Below are 19,641 nucleotides of genomic sequence, written 5' to 3'. Positions count from 1 at the left end.
CCGTGTTGCTCGGCGACAGCCCCAAAACATCACTGCTCTCGAGAAGATCTGCATGGAGGAATGGGCCAAAATACCAGCTACTGTGTGTGCAAACCTGGTAAAGACCTATAGTAAACGTTTGACCTCTGTTATTGCCAACAAAGGTTATGTTACAAAGTATTGAGTTGTATTTTTGTTATTGACCAAATACTTATTTTCCACCCTAATTTACAAATAAATTCTTTACAAATCCTACCATGTGGATTCATGGATTTTTTTTTTTTTTTTTTTTTTTTTTTTTTTTTTTTTTTTCACATTCTGTCTCTCACAGTTGAAGTGTACCTCTGGTGCAAATTACTGACCCCTGTCATCATTTTAGGTGGGGGAACTTGCACAATCGGTGGCTGACTAAATACCTTTTTGCCCCACTGTATGTATATATTTGAGCCTTTATGTATACTTTATGTATACTTTTTGTGGATTTAAAAAAAAACAAAACCTCAAATTAAACTTGTGCACCCAGTTCTTGTTCTCTTCAGTCATTAGAGATGTATAATGTCCAGTCATTCCACCCTGAAAAAGAACAGATCAAAATCCCAAATTACCATGACATTCATGCCCATAATGAGTTTATGTAAACTTCAGACCAGAACTGCTGATAATTAGAAAGCTATTTGTGTAGTGCTTGTGTACACTGGAGTCAAAAGTCAAGAGACATGACAAAGGAAAGACACAGAGAGAGGTGGAGTGAGGTAATTAATTACCTATGTGTTTAACAAAACCGCCCCAACACAATAGATAATATAAACAAGTAAAAGCAAGGTATTATCAGTACTGCGGGTTTGTGAGTGCATAGGATAATCATATCACAAAAATATAATCACAATCATATAATGATATGACAATCATATGGCATGATAATATTTTATTATCAGTAATAATGAAGAATGGTGAACAAGGTGGACAACAAGCAAAAATGCATGATGGAGATGACCTTTTAAAAGTCTGAGAAAATGTGGGCGTTTTATATGAGAATATTCATAATGCAGAACCTTTGACACACTTATAACAGAACCAGGTCGCATTTGTTGGGGGGTTGGGCACAGAGACTAGTGTCTCAGTTTTAGATTAGAATGGTTTCTGAGGCTTTAAATCCAGTGTTATTTAGCCGTAGGACTAATCATGTGGTGGGAAAGCATGCATATACGTCATAAAAATGTGATATTAGGCCTGTAGCTGCAGAGCAGTGAGGGTGTAACCCCAAAGACTATGATGGAGACGTTCATACTTGGAAATGAACGCCTCTAAGTAATACTAATACTACTACTACTACTAATAATAATAATAGCAGCACAGTTCTTTTTTGTGTGGTTATTTCCTCTAAGGGTGTTTAATCTGTAAATGCGCTGCCGCGTGCTCGCTGGCCTCGAGGGAGCGCCGCTGCGGTCGAGGAGATGACAGATTGACGTCATCGAGACTGACGCAGAGCGAGCGAGAGGTAGCGGTGAGGCAGAGGCAGCAACAGCAGCATCCCAGCTAACGAAAGGCACCTCATCAATCTCTTACCAACCAGCGAGGTGTTTTTTCCTCCACATCCTCCACAAATAACGGTAGGGACACGAGCGCGAGCAAGGACTGAACCGTGTCTACGAAATAGCGGTGGGGTGGTTTTAGACCGGGCTCGTGATGCTTTATGCTGTCGCCGTAATTCCCCCTTCGTTGTGGTTTGGTTGTCATTGTAAGGTTAGCAACTCTGGCTGTGTTAGCTGTGTATTGAATGCAGACGAGCAGGTGTTCGGTTTCATCACAAGCGCCACAGTTTACACAGTTAAAATTGTTCCGTGTGGACATCGCTGCTGGTGTATTTGTTGTGAATGAAGCTGCAGCCTGATGTCACCCTCAAAGTCATGCTCGAGTCTGGTTTATTATGCAGAAATAACGATACGGTTAACGTGATTTCCCTTTGAGGAAGTGATTCAGGGTAGTTAACTGTTAGCTAGCTACACCTGCCCAGCTTCCTGTCTTGATTTGAGACGTATTGCACAATTATCTGCAATCAGACATAGGCTACTAGCATTTGTTAGTAGTCATGTGTTGTTATATAATTACCATTGCCTCCACCTGCTGAAGTATTTAGTTTCACAAATAAAGGCACTACTTTCCAGTATTTCAATGTTCAGTCATGTTTATCCGCCACGAAAAATAGGCCGTGTTCCAGTGGACCTCCATTGATAGTAAGTTAAGTTCTGTTAGATGTGTTTACATTAACTTTTTTTTTTATCGGTTTCAATTACATTGATTTCAATTGAACTTTATTTATATAGCACCAAATCACAACAACAGTTGCCTCAAAGCACTTTATATTGCAAAGTAAAGACCCTGCAATGTTAGAGAGGAAACCCCAACAGTTATATGCCCCCCACCCCATGATCAAACATTGGGCGACAGTGGGAAGGAAAAACTTCCTTTTAACAGGGAGAAACTTCTAGCAGAACTGGAGTCAGAGAGGGACAGCCATCTGCTATAACCAGTTGTGGGCAAGGAGAAGAAGTCAGGAAAAAAAACACCGTGGAAGAGTGTAATAATAATAATAATGGTTACATACAAAGTTGTGTATAAACACATAGTGGTGAGGGAAGAAAAAATGCTTAGTGAATCATTGCCCCTAGCCCCCAGCAACCTAGGCCTATTCCAGCAAACTGCTCTGTAGGGGTGATATAGTACTATGAGGTCTTTAAGATAAAGCACGGTCTGATTAATCAAGATCTTCTAACAAACAGACACAAGAGTTACACTTCTTTTCAACCATCTAGAAGCAGATGATAATATCCTCTATCTTTAGAATCTGTAACTTTATATTCTAAACACAAATGTATATTTTTAGGACAAACACTTGAAAATTGTTAGTGGCAGTAATAACAAGATCAGATTGTCTATTTTGGGCAATCTTCTAAATTAAAACATTCTACCTAGTTCTACAACTTATAGATTTGCTTTGTTATTTATACTTATATTTTGTTTAGTAAAGGGAATAAACTGGCAACAGCCTCTGTTGTCACAAAACGTCATACCTTGCTCGCAGGGTTGCCTTTTTGTGCAAGAAGTATAAAAAAAAAACTGGTGAAATTTTAAGTCACCTGCTTCCCACGATCTATTCCCCCTCCAAATCTCTCCCCTGTGTCCGTCATATCTCATTATACACTCCTCATTTTGCCCCTCCTATTTTTCTGCTCTCCTCAGCCCTCTTCTCCCCCCCGCTACATTGTTCTCCCTGCTATCCTCCTCTGGCTTCCCTGCCCTCCTCTCATGGTCCACCCTGTTTCTCTCCCACTGCCACAGAGATAAAAGATAAGATGGCCACCTCCTCCTCCACTCTGGAAGAAGACGAAAGTTTGAAGGGCTGTGAAATTTTCGTGCAGAAGCACAACATCCAGCAGATCCTCAAAGAGTGCATTGTGAACCTCTGCATCGCTAAGCCTGAGCGTCCTATGAAGTTCCTGCGGGAGCATTTTGAAAAGCTGGAGAAGGTTGGTGATGACAAAGTTTTGAGAGTCTCTGTGTCTAATGTGTGGAAACTGTTTTTTTTTTAATGGGGTGACTTTGGGTTAATTGTGATTGTGTTACGTGACATGCACTTTTCCTGCAGTGTAACTCTATTTGTGGATAATAATGATAGTAATGTGGCTGGTTTGAATGAAGTAGTCTTAAGCTGAATCACATAAGGTGGAATTCTTTTTGAAATCAACATCTTCTGTAACTTGCTGGTATTGTATGTGTTTGTGAGGAAAATACACCTTCTTTTTTGGCCTCCTAATTTGTTACATTACATCTGCTCACCCAACGTTTGTACTACTGTATGAATACGTCAGTACCATCCCAGTTAGTTAGAGCATTAAAAACAGACGGTGCCCAAATTATTATCTTGGACTTTTCATTTTCCATCTCATAATAGGAGAATCCATTAGGGAATGCAAGAGGAGCACCCAGTGTCCCGCTTGCAGACTCAGACAGCAGACTTTTTGTATTTGCCCATCTCACTCTCTCAGTCTGTCTGTCTGTCTCTGAGCAGGGAGACAAAAGAGATGGCACATCCATTAAAAGATTAGAGGAGAGTTGGCTGTTTTGAATACAGACAAATGAAAGATCAGAGCTAGAAAACAGGTTAAAACAGGGGGTAATCTTTGTAGCTCAGTCCCTGTAGCTTAAACGCAACGTGACTGCTCAGTGTGTGTGTGTGTGTGTGTGTGTGTATGCATCTGGCACTAGTACAGCAGTAAGATGTTTTTACAAAAAAGTTGCTTCCTTAAGTCTTCCTTTATTTATAAGACGCTTGTTGAGTTAAATTAACTGAACGGAAGCACATAAAAAAGTTCAAATGTTTCAACCCTCTCTGAAGTGTCATACCTCAAATGCAAATGAAGCACTCTCCAAACTAGGGAATATTTTGGAGCATTTAGCTTAAATGGATGTACTTTCTTGGTGTTTGGCTTCGATCATTCGGAGAATCGTGCGTTTGGGCAGTTCATTCATAAGCAGATCATAGGATTTGTGTGTTTGAACAATGGGCTTTACTCTTACAAGTGGTTCATTAAGATGTGTTATTTGGGACTGAAGGCTATTAATGGTGGTCTCAGGAGGGCTTTGCTTTAGAAATGCATTTCCAACAAGAGAAGTTATCGCGAAGACAGATCAGATAGAGCTGATAGTGATTCTCACCATGCTCATGTCCGGGTGAAGGTATCCATCTTTCTTCTGTAGGTATGTATGTGTGTTTGTGTGTGTGTGTTTTGCACTGTCTTTGTAAGAATGACTGGATTACACTTAATTCTAAATGCTTGACTAAGAATTTCCCCTCACATTCAAGAAAATGTCTTGTGTTCAGTTGGTTATTACCCTGGCTTGTTTTTGTTTTTTAAAAATCTCTTTTAATACTATAGTTTTAATCTTTAGGACTGAATCAACAACAATGACAAAGTTCAAGGTCAAGCAGGGCTCTTTAGCTTGTATGTCCTGAAATTGTTGGTGTATTTGCGTCTTAAGAACAAAGAGCAGCAAGTTGAGGTCAAGCAGCGTTAGAGTCAAAACGAGAACACTGTTGATATTAGAGCTGCTGCTGGTGTTGATGGGGACTGTAATGCTGCATAGCCAGAGAGGCAGCATGAATACAAATCAATGTGATAGAGCTCAGCAGAAACAAGCTGTTTGTGCGTCACCTTGTGTGTATCCCATTACAATAACAACCTATCATGTTAAGAAAAGACATACTGCACAGTGTGTAAGAAATAGGGATACATTTGACATGAGTGTTTTGTACATGTTTTACATCATTAATAAGTATGTGATCTAAAGTGCTATTCTTCTTAGAGGGAAAGAAATATGAAAGAGAATTATTGTAATACCTAAATAGTGAGCATAGAAAAGAGGATATAATTAATACAAGCTGTAAAAGTGGCTGGATGGAGTAAATGCATGCAACATGCAGGACTGTATAAATGTATACAGTCATTGTGAATGACAGGAGCCTTGAGGCGGCTGTTGTTGTGATTTGGCGCTATATAAATAAAATTGAATTGAATTGAACTATGCAGTACATATCCATCAAAAGTCTTTATAATAAGTAGGGGTGTGGGTAAGAAATATATACAGCATAATATTGAAATATTTTGAATGAAAATACGTTTTCTTAATTAAATTAAAATACTCTGGGGATATTAAGTGTATGAGATGAGCCTTCTTGTTCAATTATCCTGAGATGATGCTAGTTGGGGAACTATCGAATTGGCTCAACAAAAAGCCATCAAACACTGGGCACACTTAACTTGACAAAGCTACCTTGTAATACTGAGCAAGCTCTGTGCTGAGTCCCAAAAGTAAAAATAGGATAGCAACCTCCTTGCGTTAGCAGAAAAATTGGTGGTTGCTTGGTGATTATATTATACATTCTGGGACTGATTGCAACCTGTGGTAAGTAAATGGTTGCTCATTGCTTGAGTGATCACAAAGCGATTGTACAGGTTGCTTGATAGGAGGCAACCTTTCTGCAAACAATCACAGTCTGACTTGGGTTGGCTGCTATCATCTTCAGAGGGACGGTCCAAGATTTGCAAATAATTATTATCTAATTTATAAATGCAGACTGACTATCAACATGTTGCCATTTTTATCAATAAGTACAACATGACTCAGCAGCCTGCCAGCTGGTTGTAATCTGGTTATATTTCTGTAGAACGGGAAGGCAGCAGAGCACAACTGTAATAGTTAAATGTGAATTTCTGTTAAGTGTGAATTTCTTTCTATGCACACAGCAACATATGTGGTTTTCGATGTTTTATCACAGGTAATTGCTTTATCATCAGAAACAGATTGCATGTAATTACAAACTTGATCGACAAAGTTTAACTTTGAGGGCATTCGCAGTTGAAACAGTATTGTCAGAGCTGTGGGTTACATGCAGCACTTGACCAACTTGCAACCATCTTTGGACTTTTATTATAATATAAGGGAGTAGAAATTTCCCACTGTTCAGTCCTCCCCACTGCAGACCAAGTGTTTTCTGCAGCAAACATCCGATATTATAATTAAAAGCACAATAGCCTGACTGTTCAAATGATTGTAAAACAAAAAAACAATATTTAATTTCTCTTTACATGACAGACGGTTTAATTTTTTGAGGAAAAAGGAAAAGTGCCTCAAAATCAAGAAGATACCAGTGATTTTTACATGTCTTTTACATAAATGTTTTCTGTCAATGTGAACTTTAAATTTTAGATTGTGTTTGTGAGGTTCCTGTGTGGCAATTACAAGGACATGGCCCTGTGATCATTGGTTATCATTGTGTAACTGTGTGCAAGGTCAAAAAAGCATCTTTGTACGGTAACAAGCATATATTTTATTGCTCTAGCTGCAGTAGTTGAATTGTTATGTTGTTGAATGTTGGTCTGTGAAATCACTCGGTGTAAACAAGTGGTTCGAATAAACAAAAAAACTGCAGACTTGCAGTCCTCTTTCGCCGACAGTTGCCCAACATGGTTCCAGTCAAGCCATCCAAATCTGTGCTTGTGCTGTGAGGTCAGTCATTTGTGGAACTGAAACAGGCCATGTTTTGGTGACCCAGTTATCTGAGAGGCTTATTGTGTTTCTTTTCTTCTTGCCCACTGTAACTTTGAGGACAGTATTTCATTCAACAAGCCATATCCATTTAATCGGAATTTAGGGCTGCCTTTCTATGTTTGCTAAAAAATATTCATCTTCATGTTTCAAAGTGGACATTTTTCACAGCAGAAGGCCACAAACAGAGGTAGAATATTTTAAAAGCTAAACAAATACAGAAATTGAAATATTTTTCACCACCTGCAGTGTCTGGTCCCTGATCAGGCAGCCTTTTAGAGCCGAATGCTTTTGCTACAGATAATAGAAAAAAAACAACCTTGCCATGCCATCTTTTGGTATATTTCAGCCTCCCTGATTGCGTGTTTCTTTGTCTTCTCTCACCACCAGTTTGTCAGCACTGCTTGCCTACTAGAGGCGGTAACCTAGGCAACAATAGTGGAGAGAAGGACTGTAGTCGATCCTGTGTTCAATAAGCTCTTTTATTCACAAGTTTATCCCCTTTGTCCTCTAATGTGTCCACTTTTTTTTTCTTCTTGTCTCTGTGCCAATTAGATCACTGGGGTATTCATTCTCCTCTTTTTCCAGACCTCGTCAGACCTAACCTCATATCTGCAGAGGATCAGTTTCATACAGCACAGCAATCTTATCTGGAAAATCTTTTCTCTGTTATCTACTCTCCTCTCTTCTTCTTTGGTGTTGTTTTCTTTCTTTCTTTCTTTCTTTCTTTCTTTCTTTCTTTCTTTCTTTCTTTGAGAATCACACAAAATCATTAGTCTGACAAGTTTGTTTCTGACTTTTGTTTTGAGGTAATAACACATCTTTTGTTCACAGCTGACATTGTGAATGTGGAAATAACAGCCATCTCTCTCCCTTTCATCCTGTCTATTTATGTATGGTAATGATGCCTTTGATCTCTACAATAGTAGCTTTGGATGGTGTTCTCATCTGCCATCTCTATGAGATCAGCTTAGTGTGTAATTGGAGAGAAATGAGCTTAATTTTGGCACATAGTACAAAAAGACAAAAGATTATTTCCATGCCACGTTAGCTGACATTTCCCCCCCCTGTTATTTAACAGAAATAGGTTAGAGTTGTTTCTTGTTAACACAGAAAGCTATTATAAGATTACCAGTCTTTTGACATTAGGGCTCCCAAACAGTGATTAAAAATAATTACTTTCTAATACAATGGGCTGATTGTCCTTTGAGAACCCATAGAGAAGTCTATTTTAGATGGTTAAATGAATGCTGGACTAACCTAGAAATCTCATGAGTCTCCCAGGTTGCAGGTCTGTCTGAAAGCAGCACTTTATAATAGTGCCAGGAGATAATGTGTTAGTGTGAATTTATCACTTAGAATGAAACGGGCAGCTGGAAGCACAGATGTTTTATTGAATTTGTTATGTTGCATCTTCACTTAGCTTAATAGTGTTTTTTTTGTTTTTTGGCATTTTTGGTGCAACTGCTGTTGCTGGTTTTGTTTAACAAACATCCAATATGGAACACCTGGATAGCTTCACTCTTTCTCCTTTACTTTCCATGAGAACATATTTGATGACTTAGGTTGTGTCTCACTCATACTTGTGCAGTTCTTGCTGCAGCCATGTAGAAGTCAGTGCTTTGATCTTTACATAACATGCCACCTGTGCTGGCAACTAAATGTTCAGCACAACGCCAGCCGTGACTCCTCGACTCCATCTGTATGTCTGGCAATCACTCATGCCTTAGCACTGTTCTGTTAACTCTTATTTTCACATCTTATAGCAGTTTCCTTGTTGTGGTTCATTTTTATTGTTATTATATATTTGTTCATTGCAGTGCCTGTTAATTGCAGAACATTTGTGGAATCTTTCCATTAATAGCTTGTTTGGGTATGGTTAGATATGCCCAGCTGCTGTTATTGAAGACTTTTGGGTTATTCTGAGCAATTTGAACATTCATCACATTTATTTTGAAATAGGAAAAATAGTTGACAAACTCCACACTACATACCAATGCTATTTTTTTTTTTTTTTGAGTGATCTGACTCATAACTTGTCTCAGCTTCTGTCTGATTATGTTTACCTCTTTGTTGTTGTTTTTGTGGTAAATCTTGTTGTCAGAATGACTCATCATGCATTTCTACGAAAAAGTATTTGACCTCCTGGTTCATTATTTTTGGCATATTTTTCAGACTTACGTTTCAGATCAGTAAACAAATTTTAACATTAGACAAAGATAACACAAGTTAATACAAAATACAGTTTTTAAATGATGGGATAAAAAGCTTATTAAGGGATAAAAGCTATGAAAACCTACGAATTCTGCCCTCTACCAGAAAATCCAGAAGAAGAATGTTTGGACATCAGTTCATGCCCTGAAGCTCAAGCACACTCTGCAGGAAAATGATCAGAAACACCCCAGCAAGTCCATCTTTTAACAGCTCAGAAAAAACAAAGTGTTCTAGTCAAGTTTTTGCAGCAGAATAGCGGGCTCAAAATTCCTCCACAGTGATGTGACACATTAATTACCAGTTATTGTTAAATACTTGAGTGCAGTTCTTGCTGCCAAGGGTGGCACAATCAGTTAGGGCTGGGTAGGTTTGGATACCTTTTTTTTTCCCCTTAATGAAATAAACACTGATTTTAAAATAGTGTTTTGTATTCATTCGCCTTATCTCTGTGTAATATTAAAATTTGTTTAATAATCTGAAAAATTTAAATGTGACAAATATGTTTGTCGCACACTGTCGTTTTAAAGGGTTCTCCTGTCCCTGTTGCCCCTCATTATTTGATTTTTTTTCTACTTTTCTTCTGTCTTGTATCATCAGACATCTACTCTTGGTAACCCTGCAGAGGACTCATTGAAATAACAATAAATTTAGGTATATTAACCCACTATATTTATTAATTAAATTAACTTTTGTTTTTTAATCTCATCGCAATGAGAGAACAACATCATCCATGTTTGATCTAAGCATGGACAACTTGCCCCTATTTTAAAAGTGTAGTTGCAGCTAACCAGCTAACTTCATCCCTTCCTTTCTTGAGTTCCCTCCTGGTTAGATCATGATTGTGGTCGTCCTTCCCAGTGAATCTCTCTTCACACGTCTGACAAGCTCTCTCTTGCAGCTTGGACTGCATATCGTGATGTTAGTGTTTGTTCAACAGTAGGAGATCTGATTCATTCAGTTTTAACTAGCCTCCAGGCGTAATTGTTTCTTTGGATCTTAGGGCTTCTAACTTGTAAATGTAAATTAAACACAGGCCTTTTAGGCATTAAATTTATGTGTTTTTGATTTGAGCTGTTTTTGGCTGTGTTAATATAAGCTTTGAAACATGCATTAAAACAAAAATCTTTTCTTTTAGCAACAGAAGCTGATTCTGGATTGAGAAGTAATGTGATATTTGTATCTCTTTGCAAAGGGGCTAGTGTTGCGATGATTTTTCATTGCGTCGTCGTCATATGTCAAGTAAAACAAACGTGCCACATCTCCTTCCGTTTGCATTATGAGAGAGAGTTCCTCACTCTCTGTCATTGGATCAGTCAATCAGTTGCTGTCTCCCCTTCCTATGTAAAATGAGAAGGCTTTCAGTGCTGTTGGCTATTCAGCTGTCACCAGAACCTATCATAACAACTCCACCAGTCCCTTCGAAGGGCTCTGATTGACAATTCGTCAGAAGGGTTTGACTGTTTGTTGAGTCTGCTGAAAACATTTAGAGGAGTATTATGAGTAGCTTTGGATCATCTACCCTATCATCTGCTTTCCTTTTTGTTTCTTTTACTTTGCCCCTGCCGTCATTATATTCTTTTTAAGATCAGTCTCCATTTGTGTAATTAAGTTTGATTGCACTAGAAGTGGGTGGATCAAACTAAGTATTGATAATACCAATACCAACACTGATATTTGATTGATACCAGATCTATACTAGCGCAAAAGCCCAGTTTCAAAATACCTAAAAATCTAAAAGTTGTGTTTTTTTTGTGTTAACTAGTTTTATGGAAAGTAAAAGTAGAGTATTAATATTGGCGATACTGTTCCTGTATTCACTTGATATTGGATGGATACAAAGTTCAACCAGCCTAGAAAGTTCAATCCATTTCAGCATCACAAACAATACTATGTGCCATGTGTGTCAAGAAGTTCTAAAGTTTTCCATCATAGGCGTAATTAGTACCTCCAGCTTCTGTGTTCATTTGTCACCACTATGTTAAATGGAGGGTACTCTGTCAGATCAGTCTAGCTTTCGTGCACTCACCTGGACTTAAACCTCCTCCTATCTACCTCACCCTGGTCCCTGACAGGTAAGTCGGACCCCCAGCCCTCACTTTATGATGGTCCTTCTTTGTCTTCTTTTACTGGCCTTTCACCTTCACTTTTCCTCTACCACTTTTCCTCTTTCTGTGAAAGACGTTATTTTCACAAGGCTTACATGCTTATTTCAGTAGTTAGTCAATGTTACATTTAGAAATATGACTTGTGAAGCAGTCATTTCTTTGCTATCACTAAAAATGGCTATCATTACTCAGGATATTGTTTTTCCCCCCAAAGAAAGTCAATTAAATTCAATCAAAAATATATGTATCTCAATTTTTTGTCAATTGACTGGAGTTTTAGCTGCAAAAGATCCAGTTTTTAATTTGGACTTAAGCTGCATAGTTCAGTCTAAAATACTAAGTGTAGTATAAGCTGACGGTGCTAACATACTGGGGCTTAGATGTGCATGCAGTGCTGAAAAAAAAAGGTGTAATGACTCTTTCACTGTTGGGTGTCTTTGTCTGAAAAAATCCAGGAAGAATCAGTAGATATCAGTAGAATCAGTAGAAACATTTATAGGAATGTGCACCTACCCTTGTCTGCTGGAAGGCAGACAAGGGTAGGTGCACAGTATTGCTAAACCAGAAAGAATATCATGAGAAAATTTTGTCACTACTCAGTGATGAAAATACTTATGAGCCCCTGAAACGAGATCCAGGAAGTGGCTACAGGAAGAGGGTGATAGACTATCTGAAGCAGTTAGAACAAGACAAGGCTATTGACCGGACCTTATACCACAGGCTATACCCAGGGGAGTCTACACCAAGTTTGTATGGTTTACCGAAAATACATAAACAAGGTGCACCTTTAAGACTGATTGTCTGCATGATCAACTCTGTCACCTATAACATCTCCAAGTTTCTGGCTTCGATCCTCAACCTGCTGGTGGGCAGCTCTGAACACCACATCCAGAACACCCTGGATTTTGTTGAGAAGGTGAGAGATGTCATTATGGAGACAGATGAAACCATGGTCTCGTACAACGTTACATCTCTCTTCACTTGCATTCCAGTCATGGAAGCGTTGGAGGTAGTTCGTAAGAGATTACAGGATGACACCAACCTCAGCAACAGGACCAATCTCAGCATCGACCAAGTGTGTTTGCTTTTGGAACTGTGTCTTCATTCCACCTACTTCACATACAAGGGTCAGTTCTACAGGCAGAAACATGGGTGTGCCATGGGCTCCCCAGTTTCACCCATCGTGGCCAATTTGTATATGGAAGAAGTGGAAAAGAGGGCTTTGCCATCCTACCCTGGAACACCACCAAGCCATTGGTTCAGATATGTGGATGACACCTGGGTGAAAATCAAATCTCAGGACGTACCACAATTCACGGATCACATTAACTCAGTGGACCGACACATCAAATTCACCAGGGAGGATATGAAAAGTTTGACTCTCATCATCCACTGGAGCACAAACTGGGTGTCATCAGGACGCTACAACACAGAGCGAACACCATCCCCGCAGACACAGTGGCCAGGGAGGAAGAAGAACAGCACATCAAGAAGGCCCTGAGTAAATGTGGTTATCCCAGCTCGACTTTTGTCAAAGCTGGAAAGGCACCTAAAGAAAGCTCCAGCCGATCCAGGAGAGAAGGACAACCGCTGCCTAAGCGAAAACCTGTAGTGATCCCATATGTGTCAGGAGTATCGGAGCAGTTGAGACACATTTTTTCTAAACACCGGGTTTCTGTGGCTTGGTCCACTCCAAGGATCAGGTCCCCCGACACAAACAGAGTAACATAGTGTACGCTGTTAAGTGCCAGGAGGATTGCCAGGATTTATACATCGGGGAAACCAAACAACCTCTGGCGAAGCAGATGGCACGACACAGAAGAGCTACCTCGTCAGGCCAGGACTCGGCAGTCTATTTACACCTACAGGCCAGTGGACACTCTTTCAAGGATGAGGATGTACACATCTTGGACAGGGAGGAACGCTGGTTTGAGCGCGGAGTCAAGGAGCTCATTTAACTGAAAAGGGAAAGACCATCTCTGAATCGAGGAGGGGGCCTAAGGGTACATCTTTCACTATCTTACAATGCTGTGATTGCAGCCATTCCCCAACTCTCTGTGAATGGTACTCATGGCCATTGATCAGTGGGTTTTGGTCAGTGGTTGTTGATCAATGGTCATGAGAATTTGCATAATTAACATTACGGAACTGACCTCCCAGCCCATTGTTCCTTCACTGGACTGGTTTCAGTCATTACGCAAATGTACTGTTTATAAGATTGGGAAAACCTGCAGTCAGCTGAGACTGAAGAAGTCACCTGGATGAGTGACGAAATATTTCTCCCACAAAATGCTACGTCCAGATGAACAGAAACAACTTTTGGAGATTTACTTTCCTGGATGATTGAGAATGCATCAAGACATTTATAGAAATTATTTCAGTGTATAAGCACAATGCTGCTAATCTAGCAGTTTTGCTTTAGAGTTTAGATTTAGTTTTAGGGCTGAGGTCAAAATACCTGTCAGTTCAGGATGATGGGTAGATTTTTAGGGTTAAGATTAGAGAATGAATATAGACAATGAAGAGTTACCGTTTAGACAGCGAGACAAGTTTGTGTGTGCGCTGCAATGATAAATCGAGTAAACATCTTTTCATTGCATTTGCACACCAAATACAGCAGTGAACTTTCTGCCTATTGTACTGTTGTAATGGTGTGAACACAGTGATGAGTAGACTGTTAGCTCCGCTGGTGGATCAGCTCTGCATGCTTCATTACCTGTGTGTGTCTGTGTGTGTCTGTGTGTGCGGCACTTTGCTGTTTTTGGTTCACTCGCATGTTTTCAGTCCCAGCAGTGGCGAGTAAAGCTGTCTGATATCGGACCAAAGGTGGCTAAGGTAATTGCCATGTCTCTTTTTCTCTAACTAATAGTGTTTGTGCAGTTTTTGCAAGAAGCATGATGGGTGGTCTCCCGGATGTGTGATTAATTACTGGTTAGTCAGAGCACTTCAAATCAGGGTTAGTCATATTTTTTTCATGTATACTTGGTGCAGATTGGTTCAGGGAATAAACAAAGCAGTTTGAACTACGTTTAAATGAGTCATCATCTGCAAATTAGTTTGAATTGGAATTGATGATGGCTTTAATAATGATAGGGAGTTTACATGGGACATGTGTGTGTGTGTGTGTGTGTGTGTGTGTGTGTGTGTGTGTGTGTGTGTGTGTGTGTGTGTGTATGTGTGTGTGTGCGCGTGCGCGTGCGTGCGTGCGTGTGTGGGATTGGATTTGTGTCATCTTTTGTCTGTGGCTTCATTCTTTAATCTCTGACCCACACTCACTAATGGAAAGCCCACTTTATAAAGAGCTTTTGTGTCCTGCTTACGCCTGTGTCCTCCGTCTCCTCTCACTGCCCCGTCCTATCTCTCTGGCAAACATCCGCTGATGATGACGCAGGCAGAGCAGAGGAGAAAAGGAGGGAGTGTGAGTCTGATATAGGGCAATAGCACAAAATCTAGAGTAGAAAATGCTATTTATTGGTGAATAAAATTAGCAGATCTGAATGCAGGATATTAATCATGTATTGGTTTGCTTTTTGAATGACAAATGGATTACTATCCTAGATCGAAAAGAAAAATATACTGAAGATGTGTTTTGTTTTGCTGCTGTACATAGCCCTGCGTAGAGTACTTTAGCTGTTTAGCTTGCGTGTTGCTAGAGAAGGGCTCAACATTTGTCTCTTGCAAATGCTTTTAGCTCGCAATGAACTAATGAAACTTGCTGTGTAGGCAGCAAAAGTAGACTTCAAAAGTCATACTAAATGTGTTTCTTCCACCCTTTTAATGGAGCACTGGAATCACAACAATACAAAGACTTGTTGGAGCCAGACACAAAGTCCTCACTTGATTAGTGACCCTCTGACCTAAAAGCACGTGGGCAAAGATTGAAAAACAAAGCAGTACAACTGCAGAACACTTGCACACATAGGGATTGTATGGGATGATTATGCATCCCTGTGGGAATGTTTGAATCCATTCATTGGTGAAAAACTCAAGCACACCATTTGGTCAGAGCAGAAGTCCATCTTGAAGAGTGTCACGTTTTCCCTTGTGTGATCTGATTCACCATAGATGTGCAAGCGAGTGAGCGAAAGCGAGAAGGCGTCAGAACTGGTGTGTACAAAGGTGTGTGAGCCACCGTTCCTTCCTGCTCAGACTCACCAACTATTCAGGATGCTCGCAGTACCCAGTTGTCATAGTGACGGAGTATAGCAAGAGGAGACCGCTCATTGCGCCACCTGATTGTGCGTGCGAGAGAGAGCAAAAGCGAGCGAGAGAGGGAGAGAGAAAGAGGAAAGCAGAGACAGAGAGTTGCGCAGGACCAGTGAAGAGAGAAGCTTTTTGCTGTGATAAGTGTTTTCATCAATAGACTTGTTTTTTGGCTGCTGTGTCGCGGGGATTGCAGACATTTTGTCATTTGCACGCTATCACTTTGTCTCGCACACTACTTGGATTCTCTCCTTACTTGCATGCAGACAGACACACAGCAGTTGCTGTGCTAGAATGGCAAGATGCTGATGCATTGTGGCATGTGTCTCAGGTGTGCATGAGATGGGGATCAGTGTGTGCTGATACCCATGCACACTTTGACTTGATGCCGAGTGCCTCTGACAGGCTACGGGACTCATAGCCGGCCAGGCCAAGGGGCCCTCCATGCCATGGTAAATATCTCTGATTACAAACTTAACTCTAGTTAGCCTCCTGAAGCTAATCTGTGTACCTAATTGAGACTGAAACAAGTAGTGCAATTCCATAAAAACCTTTTTGCAAGGTAAAGGTGCTTGCCCACTGAATTGTTTGAGTGAAAGTGTGTGCATTTAGGTGGCTGTTAGTCACAGACAGCAGCAGATTAACAGTGTTTGCTAGTTCATGATTCTGTCGAGCACGTTTGTGCGTAAGTGTTTGTTTCGGCTCTGTAGAGGATGCAGTGTGTTACCTGATTGCAGATCTCGCCACCTTGATTAAGCTCAGTTTGGAAGCTCTCCTCCCGGAGACTGCCTGTGCATGTGTCTGCAAGGTTATGTGTGTGTTTATGTGTTTGTGGCTGTATGTGTGCTCTGAATCTGCTCTCTGGTTCTGCTTCTCTTCTCCTCCTCCTGCTGGCTGTGTTCCCGCAGGCAGTGACTCTGCGTAAGCAAGAAGCGCATGTATGCGTGTGCACACCGGAGTGTTTTGCTTGCTTTTCTAACTCACGTGTTGGCATGAGATTTGCATCATCGTACTGTTTTGTGAAAGTGAGCAAAACATTAATACGAGTAAGAGGGTAATGGAGTCAGGCAGAAGGGGGAGTCGAATTGGGGGATGTTAGATGAAAGTACACTACATCAAAGGCTGAGTCAAAGTCTGAGCTAATGAATAACCTTGAAAACAACTGTTTAACTAGCTAGTGTTTTCTAAAATTGTATTGTGGATGTGTTGCCGTTCCAGATTTCATGATATTGTGCTGTTGTAATTATTGAAATAGTTTAGGAAGTATGTACAGAGAAGTGCTGACTTGTGATTTGACAGGTTTGAGTCTCCGTTTTCAGCTAATATGACAGTTTTTCACCATTACCTATGCTCTCCATCCCTTTCTGTGGCATTTTCTGTCTCTCTGCTGCAAGTTGTCTCTTGTCCTCTCTCCCCTTGTCGGTTTTTGACTACAGTGAATTGTCAGGAAATTTCTGCTCCCTGCATTCACTAACCTTCTTACTCCTAGCTTACTTCCAGGTCTTTTTTCTTCTTACCTGTCTTCAGATTTGCAGCAATCATTTCATCTGTTAAACATCAGATAATAGTCAAAAATGCATATTACAGTGCACTAAAGTGAAAAGTGCAAAACTCTATTTTTTCTGAAGTCCTTGAAAAGCAAAAGATTAAATCAAATGTCACTTTAAATTTTCATTTTTGTTGGGTGATTGAATCAGGTCATGTTTTGCTCAACACAGTTACAAATAGGCTTGGAAGAGAGACCACCGACGCTCTGAAAAATCTGTTCTTACAGCAGTTCTCTTTCTGTTTATATCTTGTCTGTCTGGTGTTTCTGTACTGCAGTGTGAGAGTGCCACTTCTTGCCACGTTTGCCTGTCTGGAATCTTGTCTCTCTGAGACATCTTTGTTTATTTCCGACTGCACAGTGGCAATGCACTGAACTAGCAAACAGAAGAAAGCCCCAAGTATGTGTGTGTGTGTGTGTATGTGTATATATATATATATATATATATATATATATATATATATAAATAAATAAATAAAAGAAGACGTGTCATAGATATTGTTACTGCACCAAAACATGGGTGGTGAATAATACTGCTGTCAGCTCAGTTCTTACTGTGCTACTAAGTGCATTAATGCATGAAAATCCACAGATTCACACCAGCCATTGTCAGTGTCTGTGCAGGAACGAACAAAGCAGTGGATTTTTGCTACCTTTGCACAAACTGTTTTCCCATTTCCCTCGTCTCAAAGCAGTCTCACATACTAACAAGCGTTCAGTGGTTTGATTGTGTACTTATGCTAACGTGTTAGTCAAGTTTGCAATCAATAATTCATCACCTGCAGAGTGTTCAGCAGTTAAAAGAACAGCCAGCCAGAGGCATCCTGTGTCCCCCTTTGATGTCTCTATTCCTTGTTGTTCATTATCTGAAAGGAGGACAGTACCTGGTTGAGCCTTCTTCGTGCTGCATGGTCAGTTCTGCCAATATTAATATTTGATCCCTTTCATCATACCATGGCAGCCAGGAGTAGGACACTGATGTTTATTCTCTTACAGTGTCTGACCTAAAATTCCACATGATGTTTTGTTAAAATGGTGGTTTGTCAGCTCTCGCTCATGTGATTGTTTTGAAAAGAATAACAAATGCTTTAAGATGATCTTGTTTGTCTTGCTTGAAGTTACTGTAGTCTTTTGGCACTAGTAATAGTATTTGCTGTGTTCCTATGCACATTTTGTTACACATTAAAGAATTTGTCTTGGGTACTCCTTTTTGAAATACCAGCATTTTCTAAAAAAAATATTTAAATAGCCTTGTCCATTTATCTCCCTCTCTTTTTGCTTGCAGCTCAAAAAATCTTTTCTCTTTGCTTTTTGCAGGAAGAATGCAAGCAGATCATGGCACGCCAGAAATCTAACAGCCAGTCAGACTCGCATGACGATGAAGTTTCTCCCCCACCACCCAACCCTGTTGTCAAGGCCCGTCGCCGCAGGGGCGGTGTCAGTGCCGAGGTTTACACCGAGGAGGACGCTGTCAGCTATGTGCGCAAGGTCAGCCTTATGACGGATACATACATTAACATCTGATTGCAGAGACAAACATCTAACGCATAAAGAAGCTGTGTGCACTTTTATACAAAGTCATTAACAGGTTTGCACACAGTTGGCAGCAGGTATGTAGGTTTGTATGTAGAATACAACCAGTTTACTTAAATCTGTCTAGTTTTTCTGTTTTCTAAGCAAAACATCACATTAAACTATGATGCTATGATAGAGTAAAAACAAATGAACAATGAATACCGTTCAGTCAGAAGGTTAGGTGGGGTTTATTATTATTTTTTAATACACACTAGTGTAATCAATAACATTGAAGTTGTTTATTTTCATTCATTTAACACCCACCAAGAAATAGAACATTTCATCAGTGTGAAAGAGGCTAAACGGTGCAATTTTACAAACATTAGTGAAGAGACTTGGAGTTAATTTATTTGCAGCAAAATACTCAAGCGTGTGAGTCATCTATGTCAGTACAGATGCTGAGTACCCAGACTTAATAGCACCTTAAGTATATTAACATTCATACGGAAATCTGGGTTAATGTAGCAGGTGGATTTCTGGGACAAGATTTTTATTTTTCATTTTTTTGTGAATCCTAATAAATCTAAAAGTCAAAATCTTCTTCACATGATGGCTGATGGTTTTGGGATCACATTTCACCACTACTGAATTTTTCTCTCTCCACATGGACTGTTCATCTGCGTGCAATCAAAACTTCCTTATGCACGACTGGTTAATATAACTGAGAGTGGAAGTGGGAACCAGAAAGCTTCCAATTTCAAAGGTCTTGTTCGCATATGAATATGCACATATCTTTGTACACAGATTATGCAGAAAATAGACGTGATTCATACTTAGATTTACTTTGTATCACTGGTTAACACAGTGTGGTTAACAGGTAAAGAGGAAGAGAAAGTTCAGTAGTTGTTTTCTCTTTGTGGACAACAAGAGTTCAAGTTATCAGTCTTCTTACAAACTGCCGTGTATCCATTC

At 39.9% G+C, this 19,641-nt stretch overlaps 1 protein-coding gene across 1 annotated transcript in view; it reads left to right on the top strand.

Annotated features, from left to right (window-relative positions):
- The first annotated feature begins 1,457 nt into the window (after positions 1-1,457).
- prkar1b (protein kinase, cAMP-dependent, regulatory, type I, beta) overlaps positions 1,458-19,641 on the top strand; it is a 65,797-nt gene continuing 47,613 nt past the window's right edge. Inside the window, exons 1-3 of the mRNA XM_085403922.1 lie at positions 1,458-1,589; positions 3,319-3,506; positions 18,472-18,642. Of these exons, the coding sequence (XP_085260048.1) occupies positions 3,333-3,506; positions 18,472-18,642 (345 nt within the window). The 5' untranslated portion in view covers positions 1,458-1,589; positions 3,319-3,332. The remainder of the gene's footprint in view (positions 1,590-3,318; positions 3,507-18,471; positions 18,643-19,641) is intronic.

This window comes from Rhamphochromis longiceps, linkage group LG4, assembly GCF_057381845.1.
Source record: "Rhamphochromis longiceps isolate RC_006_pf linkage group LG4, R_longiceps_female_GT1.1, whole genome shotgun sequence".
In the NCBI taxonomy this organism is placed as follows: Eukaryota; Metazoa; Chordata; class Actinopteri; order Cichliformes; family Cichlidae; genus Rhamphochromis; species Rhamphochromis longiceps.
This window is presented reverse-complemented; position numbering and strand designations above follow the sequence as displayed.